Source organism: Odontomachus brunneus, unplaced genomic scaffold (assembly GCF_010583005.1).
Source record: "Odontomachus brunneus isolate Ranch 3 - 2012 unplaced genomic scaffold, Obru_v1 Obru_scaffold_030, whole genome shotgun sequence".
Classification (NCBI taxonomy): domain Eukaryota; kingdom Metazoa; phylum Arthropoda; class Insecta; order Hymenoptera; family Formicidae; genus Odontomachus; species Odontomachus brunneus.
This window is the reverse complement of record NW_022639480.1, coordinates 636,088-646,480: the sequence shown is the minus strand read 5'-3', so window position 1 is coordinate 646,480 and position 10,393 is coordinate 636,088. Positions and strand designations below refer to the sequence as shown.

At 33.2% G+C, this 10,393-nt stretch overlaps 1 protein-coding gene and 1 long non-coding RNA gene across 3 annotated transcripts; both read left to right on the top strand.

The window, feature by feature from the left end:
• Positions 1 to 764: 764 nt before the first annotated feature.
• LOC116843189 (Golgi to ER traffic protein 4 homolog) lies at positions 765 to 4,113 on the top strand. The gene is made up of 6 exons (XM_032813389.1): positions 765 to 1,224; positions 1,315 to 1,393; positions 1,644 to 1,878; positions 1,949 to 2,087; positions 2,536 to 2,676; positions 2,777 to 4,113. Exons 1-6 carry the CDS (start codon positions 1,112 to 1,114, stop codon positions 3,024 to 3,026), a joined length of 957 nt encoding a protein of 318 aa, XP_032669280.1. The 5' UTR covers positions 765 to 1,111; the 3' UTR covers positions 3,027 to 4,113.
• Positions 4,114 to 5,988: 1,875 nt separating this feature from the next.
• LOC116843194 lies at positions 5,989 to 7,379 on the top strand. Of its 2 annotated transcripts, XR_004377851.1 has the most exons (4): positions 5,989 to 6,113; positions 6,195 to 6,239; positions 6,389 to 6,617; positions 6,692 to 7,379. It is a non-coding gene; the product is annotated as an uncharacterized LOC116843194 (long non-coding RNA). The 2 variants fall into 2 exon arrangements; XR_004377850.1 differs by having other exon boundaries at positions 6,051 to 6,239.
• The last annotated feature ends 3,014 nt before the right edge of the window (positions 7,380 to 10,393 follow it).

Here is a 10,393-nt window from a genome sequence, read left to right as displayed (position 1 = left end):
AGGAAATAAGAGTAAGAAATTGACTAACCATAGTCGAATGTGAGAAGAATAATCAACTATGATTGGTCAATTCTTATTCTTACTGCTTACTTCCAATGTAGACGTCTCTTAACAGTTGAGAAATTCGTTAATATAATTGGTCTAGATTTAGGGATCTAACAGTAAGAACCAATAATCGTTGATTGCTCACTGAGTGCTTTTTCCGCTGAACGCGCCCAATGGTTGCGTTTAGCAGAAAAAACTGTTTTGCAACTGTTGTAAAATTCGTGAATCTGATTGATACATGTTCTAGGATTCAACCCAAATTAAGAGCATACTCCAATCAGATTCACGAATTTTACAACAGTTGCAAAGCAGCTTTCTCTGCTGAACGCAGCCAATGGTGTTCAGCAGAAAAAATGCTTCGATTATTAATTAGAGTATTCGTTTAAACCTTTGATAGGTCCGGACAGACGTACCAATCAGAGACGGAGCGGTAGCGAAGCAATTTTCTCTGCTGAACGCAGCCAATAGTTACGTTCAGCGGAGAAAACTACCCCGCTACCGCTCCGTCTCTGATTGGTCAAAGATTTAAAAGAATACTCTAATCATGAACATTCGCTATAAAGCAGTAACGGAGCAGTTTTTCCGTTGAACGTGACCAATGATTGATTCTGCCAGCAGGATCGCCAACGTAGCAAATGAAAGACAGTTTGCAGTTGGACAAGAATGAACACCACTGGCCAGTGTTCGTTCTAGCTGCAGTAGAATTCACTGACGAAAGGTCAGGAGACCCTACCGGCGTTTCTAAAAATAATGCATACATTCCAAGAGGAAAAGAGAGAAATTAAATATGAATCAATGATTCACGCAATTCTTAAGGCATAATCGCCTATTAAAAATCGATTCTTTCGTAATTATTTAAACGTCGATACCTCTTCGACGTCGCTCATGCGTCTCTGTCTAATCGTCCGATGCATCGTATTCTCACACGCATGCACACACGCACGAGTTTATCAGCTTTGTCAGCGGAGAAGTGCATGCTTCATCGAATTTAAATTACATACGTAAATCGCACATTAATACCAACCGTGAGTGCGTAAAAGTGCGAGGTTACCCGTATAGTATAAACATGGCCTCGCGGTACAGTCACGGTGTTCAGCGAGTTTTGGCGAAATTGGAGGCGTCGATAAACTCGGAAAATTATTATGAGGCCCATCAGATGTACAGAACTTTGTATTTCAGGTGAGCCAGCTGCCGCGATTACCTTGCGCCGTCAAACTGTCATTTCTTATGCGCGATCCTCATCGTGCCTGTCTAACCTCTACTTTGCAGATACCTCGGCCAGAAAAAATACTCGGAACTTTTGGAATTGCTATATAATGGATCGATGCTTTTATTACAACACGATCAGGTATGTGAATAGTTACGAGACAAGTGTCGTTGTCGAATGTCATGCTCTTTAACAATAGTCGTCGGGATTTTCAACGAGTTCGAACACTCCGAGTTATGCTTCCACGAAGTAACGATAAACGGTTTATTGAAGTGTTAATGTACTGTTGTGCGGTCGTGATTGGTGCGAGTCTAGCGCGGATGATAATTCGTTCGATTACGTTGTGTCGTAATCGTACAATTGTGTAATGTTGCATGTGTGTGTGTTGCAGCACGCCAGTGGAGCTGACTTAGGTATTTTATTTATCAATGTTTTAACGCAATCCGAGACGGAGCCTACACATAGCTTCTTCGAAAAAATCACCACTCTGTTCAGCACAATGAGTCCTATATCTCCTGAGAGAGAGGTATTTGTGCAGTCTGCGCTCAAGTGGAGTATAAAGGGCACAGATTACAAAACTGGCCATCCTGACTTGCACCAGAAGATAGCACAAATATTTTGGAGAGGTAATCAATGAGCATTGCTACCGATCTCGCTTTATGCATGTCATGTATAATAAACTGACTGTTTTATCAGAAAAAAATTATATAATGGCAAGGCAGCACTTTATGCATAGTAGAGATGGTTCCGGATGTGCAGCGATGTTGGTGGAGCTTCACGAGCAGCGTGGATATGTGAACGAAATAGACCTCTTCATAGCTCATGCGGTCTTTCAGTAAGCACACTGACCTTCTGAGGTCTTTGTCACTCTTAATGTTATAGTTCTTACAGAATACTTCACATTACACAATATAATAAGATTAGAGGTATAAAAGAAACAAAGTAAAAGATTTATGCTGCAATTCTAAGCAGAATCGTAAGTCTCGTAACTTGTTCTCGTAAAATTCGTCAGAACTTGATGAGTAGATTTACAAGTCTATGCAATATCATATGTCGTACAATTACTCGTAAATACCTACTATTTCATATAATTTACGATATTTACAAGTGATTGTACGACATATGATATTGCATAGACTTGTAAATCTATTCATAAGTTCTGACGAATTTTACGAAAACAAGTTACGAGACTTACGATTTTGCTTAGAATTGCAGTATTAATCAGAGATATGGTATTGATATGTAATAAAATAATCGTACTAAAAGTCATGACTTTGTCGTAGGTATCTTTGTCTACAAAACAAAGCAACGGCGCAGGAGGCCTTTAACTCTTACACTTCAAGGCATCCAAAAATAAATAGTGGTCCGCCGTACCTTCTTCCTCTATTAAACTTTTTGTTTTTTCTACTCAAAACGATTGACAGGTAAACCGATAGCATAAATCACATTTCATGATATCTAAGACATTCTTAATTCTGCAGCTGTGTTCCTCGTCCGTTTACTCTGATCTGATGCATTTTACAGTGGAAAATTAGCGGTGTTCACAGTACTTTGCGATCAATACCAGATATCCTTAAACAGAGATCCATGTTATCGACAGTACTTAGACAAAATAGGCCAACTCTTTTTCAATATTCCACCACCGCGTCCACGCAATCAGGGATTATTCAGCTCGTTACTACAATCCTTCTTCAATGGCCTGGAAGATGACGAATACGAAGACGAGCAACAAAATACAGCCTCGACCTCGTACGCCGTGCAAGAACTTGATTGATTAAAGATGAGACAGCGTTGTGCAGTGTGATGCTGAATATATGGAACTTTTATATATAAATACATATTATATCTCGACCCAAATACTTTCACCAATTATACTCGTCTTATCCATACACGAGGTTTTAAAGCATGGAACTTATAACTGGAGGAAAGAAGAAAGGTACGTGTGAATCTTCGAGGGATGAAAGTATGTGGGACGACATCTTACCGGGAATTTATCAAAGTTGTAAGTTACGTACACTGAATTCACAATAGTGCGTAGGCATCTTGATTCTTTTTATACATACTTGTAATTGAACTTCTTTTTAATCGAGTCAAACTTATGGATGTGCAATAATGAGATGCATATACTTTTGCATGTAAAAGCATAATCTACAAAGGACTACCGTTTGAGACGTAAGTACTGGTTGTATGTATATATTTTTAGTATATACCTCTACATACATGTATATACCATATATACATTATTTGTAAAGTTTTGAAGAGAGTATTCAAATTTAATTTAATATTGTATTCCACAAGAGTCAAGGGGGAAACAGAAATTATTGTTTCGGTTAAATATTTGGCATTCACACACACACACTTGGCGCTATTCTGTACATGCTGTTATGAATTCAGCAATTATACTTGGACTTTGAATAAAATCCTTGCCATTAATTACAACCTGTATACCATGCATATAATCACATCAATGTACACTTGCGTGTAACTGCTGAATCGAAAATTTATTTTATATGAACTAAAAATCACGTATGACAAATAAATGTGACATAATTATAGCTTCCGAGATGAAGAATGCTTATCGAGAATACTTGTTGTTAAGAAATCAGGAAAATGAATTGTATCCAAAACAACAAGTAATATATTTATTTATCGAATTCTCCGTACTATAAGGCAAGAATTGTTTAAGACTCTAGTGAAGACACATATTCAATTAATGAAATTACGGCCATCACTGTTTAATGAAAAACACACTTTACAATATCAATTAATAAGAATAATATAATATTGCTGTGTACTAAAAAGAAGAAAAAAAAATGAGAACATAGACAACATTTAGCTAATAAATTTAGATTTGTAATGAGTATGTTTTCCTCCTTATAATAAGAATTACATATAAGTACATTGAGTATCCTTTTTTTATTGTAACAATCCGGAACATAGCCATTGTTACATACAGATGTGATAATTAACTTATTATCACATGTATACATTGTAACCGATTGAAACATTCTATATTTGCAAATTGGTTTTCTATAAAAATTAAACTTACCGAAAATCAATATTGTACATTTGATAATAATGCTTACATGAATGTATATTGTTTTTCTAAACGACATGCATTCTCTTAGCAAATGAATTCTAATAGTATTCTAATCTTATATCTATATCTCTATATCTTCGGATATGTGTATGTGGATATCGCATCAGTCTGATACTAATCTTGCAGTTTCACTTACGCGTGGAAATGCAAGAGTGTAGTGTTTTAAAAACTTAATTTAGATCTTATATATATTTGTAAAAATCAGGCGCACTCGGAAAGTATAGCGACAAATAACACGGTTGATACATATTATTGTAGCAGCTTTCTGTACCCGATAAACTTTATATTTAATAATTATTAATCGTATGTAATTTTTTTTTGTGAAAAATATGCATACGTGTCTCTCTCGTTACGTTCTTAATAAAAATATTCATTGTTTTATGATACAACAAATTATTGATACTTTCTTGATACTTTTTAAATGAAAGTTGCAATTTCCGTCCTTGGCAATTTGACACGATACTTGATACGATAAACAGTCGTGATCAAAGTATCTTACTGGAGGCTATTTTCTTGATGTTATCGAGATCTTTTGTCATCGTAGCGCTGATTCAACAATCTAGGACGAAAACAAGTACCGTGTGTCGCTGGCTTTATTCTATCTTTGTTATACGTAATCTATATTTTTATATAGACTACGTAATCTATCCTATTTTTATATAGGATGGATTAAAAACATATTACCTATTGCTGAATTGTAATTTTAACTCAATATAATACAGAAAAAATTATTAGCTAAATGCTGTTTATATCCATCACTACCTCGATTCCTCGTTAAGAAAGTGGCGGCTCGTAGCGGAAACTTTGGAACTAATTTACAGAAATAACGGGTTTAATCCATTAGAAGCTACAAACGTTTTGAAGCGCGATTCACTAGCGTTTGTAGTATCTACCAGGTATGTAAATATGAAACCGGAATTTTTGTATAGAAAATACACGTTTATTGTATGAAAATGATAAAAAATATTTTATTCGAAATATTGCCCATCGCTAGCTATACATTTTTCCCACCTGTCTGACAATTTGTGGATGCCATGCCAAAAAAACTATTGCTCTTTTGAGGCAAACCACCCTTATAGAAATATCATACTAAGAATCATTGATAATTACTTATTTTCAGTATTAAAAATACTGGATAATAAGTAATTATCAATGATTTTTAGTATAATATTTCTATAAGGGCAGTCATCAAGCCATTTTCGTACATTTTCGTAAGAAGTAAAGCGCTGCTTAGCAAGCGGGTGTTCCATCGATGCAAATAAATAGTAATCGGACGGAGCCAAGTCTGGTGAGTAAGTCGCATGCGAAAGTATTTCCCAACTAAACGCCTCAATCGTTTCCTTGACCAGTTTTGCTGTGTGTGATGGTGCATTATCATGAAGCAAAATCACTTTGTGTTGCCTTTTTTTATATTCTGGTCGTTTTTCACGCAAAGCTTGATTCAAATCGATCATTTGTTGTCGGTAGCGTTCAGTATTAACGGTTTGGCCAGGTTTTAGCAGCTCATAATAGATCACACCCTTCTGATCCCACCAAACACAGAGCATTGGCTGCGTTCAGAAAACATAGCTGATCAGTGAGCGATCAGTGATTATTGGTCCTTACTGTTAGATCTCTAACTTTAGACCAATTATATTGACGAATTGCTCAACTGTTGTGCAACTGTTGAGTTCGCTGAAGTCTGACTACAATAGTGATGTAAGAGTAGAAAAAAAAATTATTCCCTAGACAGACCTACATCATCAAAAAGCTCGTTAGAAAGTATTTTTATTGATTGGGCTATTTTTATGGTAATAACTGATATTCGATTCCGAATTTAACATTTGCTTTGATTTTTCATAGATTCACGACCATCAACAATATGCAGAAACTGCGGATCAACTGGCAGTGAGTGGTATATTCTGTATTTTCGTATATTCTTGAAACAATGAGAATTATTTTCATTGGCAATTGATACTTTTTATGATAACTTTTCATATTATGGGCAAATTACTTCACTTCAAAGTTGTTATTTGAGTTATACGGTTTGTTGGTAGGTAAACCTCAAAATTAAATAATCCTAAATTATATGCAAGAACTGTCAGCAAAGATAGATTGGCAGAACATTGGGATTTCTCAAATTTTGCATGAATTGTTTCTCGATAATTATGGATTTGAGCGGTCTTCCTTACCATTGGAGGATTCCCTTCCTTACCATTGGAAACTGAAGAATCTTTTGTAGACTTTAGTAACTATTTAGATGATAAAGTTTTGTATGGTTATATGGTGAGTTTTCTACCATAATTTATAAGTACTATTATATGTTTATTAAGTAATTTGACTGGTTTTTTGTGTTGCAGCTGAAATATCTGTTACGGAAAGGAAAGGGAGAGACAACCTCTCTCTTCACTTACTCTATTTTGTCGACCTTACTTAAAAATAATTTGGCACGACTCATTAGTTGGAAGGGTTGTGGAGGGGTCAAGCTCAGTTTTGAGAAATCCAAACTAAAAAATCTAGTAGAAGGTATCATTTTGCTTTTTAAAAAGTCGTCTTCAGATTTATTATAACTTTGGTTTTTACATACATAAGCATACCCAGCAAACACAATGTAACATGTAACATATCTGTTAGTTGTAATTTTCTACTTAACAATGTAATTATTATATAACACAAGCGTTATGTAACTGTTACATTGCTGAGTAGGAAATTACAACTAACAGGTATGTTACATGTTACATTATGTTTGCAATATACATATTATAATTTTGCTTTTTATATATATAACCATATGCACATATTATATATTAAACTATCCCTACTTTTTCTCTCTTTAATAAGTATTTGCTTGAAAAAATTTTCTAACATACCAATTTCCGTATTCGAAGGCTATATAAAACAATGGTTCAACACTTCCATACAACGATCAGACTAGATTAATTAAGTCTTTTGGGTACTATAGTGTTTCGGCTTTATTATATAAGTACCATAAAATCTTGCATGTTACAAACTTGCTGTAAGTCTCATAAATTTGATGTTTTTTATTGATGATTTTATTTGATGTTTGTTATTTATGGTTTGGTTTTAGTTGTTTTATAAAGTTTATTTCTATGCCATTAAGACTCTCATTTTTATTTTGCCTCCAGTTTAAAAAGAAACATTATGTATTGCCATAATTAATTTCATGATGTTTACAATTTTATTAGAAACAATGTTTTTAAGAAAACAATATCCTTCAAGTTAGCAAAGATCTACAATGTTATTTTTTAGTTAATGTGACAAAACTTTTATATAATATATATATTCAAATGTTTAAAATACAAAATATTTTTAATTTTAAATATGTTTAAAATGCAAAATATCTTTTAAGTTTTAAGTTGACAGGCTGTGTCTATGTTTGAGATTGAATTATTTCTAAGTCTTATTGATAGATAGTATTTTGAAGCACTATATTTTGTAAATGTTTTTCAAGTTATTTTCTCTTTGAGAAAAACTGCCTTTGAGAAGACTGATCTGTTAGAATTTATATAATATAATATTAACATAGATATTAATATAGTATATATATTTATTTAAATATTCAATAATGTATACTACACATGTACTACAAACACATTACAATAAAAAGTTATTGTAATTTATTTCTATATTATTCTTTCATCATCTACGAATTTGTGATGCTTATGTGCAATATAGAATATAAAACAGTAGTGTATTAGTGAAATGACATCAAAATGATGTCAAATTCTAGTCATTTTTTTTGCCGGTTTGATGTTATTGTGACTTCTTCCCTTTTGACGTCTTTTTGACGTCATTTTGACTTTATCGTGACTTTTAATTCTCCTTGGCTGTCTTTCATTCAGTTCATGTGGAACCCATTTTCCCATCTTCTGGATCTTTCCCATGGCTTTCAAACGTATGGAGACGGCTTCTCGTGTCACATTTAATTGATCCGCGAGTTGTTGTTGCGTTTGAGTGTCATCCTCATCCAACAATGCTTGCAATTCGCTGTCTTCAAACTTTTTCGGTGGTCTTCCACGTTCTTCGTTTCTCACGTTAAAATCGCCACTTTTGAATTTTTTAAACCACTCGAAGCACTGTGATTTACCAAGAGCATGCTCACCGTAAGCTTCGACAAGCATTCGATGCGATTCTGCAGCAGTTTTCTTCAAATGGTAACAGAAAATCAATGCTGTCCGCAAATCGTAGTTTCCAGGCACAAAATTCGACATATTCGCTATTACAAACTATGCTGTTGTATGAAACTTGTATTGCTGTGAGTTGAAAATCTTTGTCAGAGATGTCAACAAGGAAATGGCGCCAATGACGCGGTTTGACGGTAACTACCATTGAATAAAGAATACCAGGAAGGAGTATAGAAGAGAAAATCCTTTGTTAGCAGTGCGAAGGATGTGACATCATAAGGGGACTTTTTCATGGGAATATCGAGCGTCAAGCGTTAAAGCGGTAGCCAATCAACGTGCCACTTTCCGCAAGAACTACAATTATACTTCTGGAACCTGATACGTGATTGGCTAACACATAATTTGTAACTATATATATTAAAATTGAGTGTAATGTGACTTTTAATTAAGCAAACTTTCTTTTTACATTTGTTATATACTGTATACATTATTATACTTTGCATATAAATAAATATATTTTATATATATACAAATACTATATATTATACGTATTTATTTATTTCTTATAAGGAAAAAACATATACATAATAATTTTTTATAATTTGTTGTTACAAGATATCTACGATGTATATGTATATATATATTTTTCTTTTTTATATATACAATATATATTGTAACAAATTATAAAACTTTTCTATATATATTTTTTATATATTTTATTCTCTTCAAAGCAATATTTCTTTCTTATATACTTCCAACGTGTTTGAAATATACCGCCAAACTTGTGTTTCCAGAACGTCACAAATGACGTCATAAAACTGAACCAATGCATCTTATCGATTATCTGCGATAAATCGCAACATACTCCTTCCTGGTATTCTTTATTCAATGGTAACTACATTGACAGCTAGGGCCATCTATGGGCAAATTCCGGTTTCATATTTACAGACCTGATAGTGGATTGAATCCGTTATTTCTGTAAATTAGTTCCAAAGTCTCCGCTACGAGCCGCCACTTTCTCTAACGAGGGATCGAGATAGTGGTAGATATAAACATCTAGCTAATTTTTTTGTATTATATTGAGACAATTCAGCGATAGAAGAAATAGATAAATAAATAAATAGGGACAATTCATTTCAACAAAGATAGAATAATGCCAACGATACACGGTGCTTGTTTCGTGCTAGATTGCTTGCTGGATATAAATACTCTGTTTTGATTGGTACGTTTTCATCCATCTTCAGAAATAAATAGAGATAAATATTAATCTTCCTTGTTGTTTATTTTGATTTAAACCGTCCCGTTCAATAAGCAACATATTTTTTAAAAATAAAAAATGCTAACAGTGAAGCCAGGCTAACAAGAAGCATGTATTGTTTCTAGCAGAACAATCACTGCCAGATATGGGAAAATTATTTGTCAATGTTTAAACTTATATTTCATTATGAGAAAGTCGTAAAAAATAATCGTAATCGTGATTTTCGCAGTTCTACAAAACTTTTGCAAATTGGCCTTGGATTATCTACAGAAGGGCCCAAATGTTAAAGTGTACAATGCTGCTGCTTGTGAATAGTTTTTTTTTTTATTGTTGCTACTTTAAAAATATGATGCAGATCAACATATAATGCACTAAAGTTATTAGAATTTTCTAAACGTACGCAATATACATTTATTATTTATTGATTATTTTAAAAAAAGCGCCAACAATGTATCAGAGTAGTATATCTATCAGTGATAACTTTACATTTATATTCAAAAATTTGTATATAAATAGAAAATATTAATAATCTTATTAGATTCTTTATCTTATTAGATAACTTTACATTTATGTCCAAAAATAAATTTGTATGTAAATAGAAAATATTAATAATCTTATTAGATTCTTTCTATAATCTCTCTTTTATTAATAAAAGTATC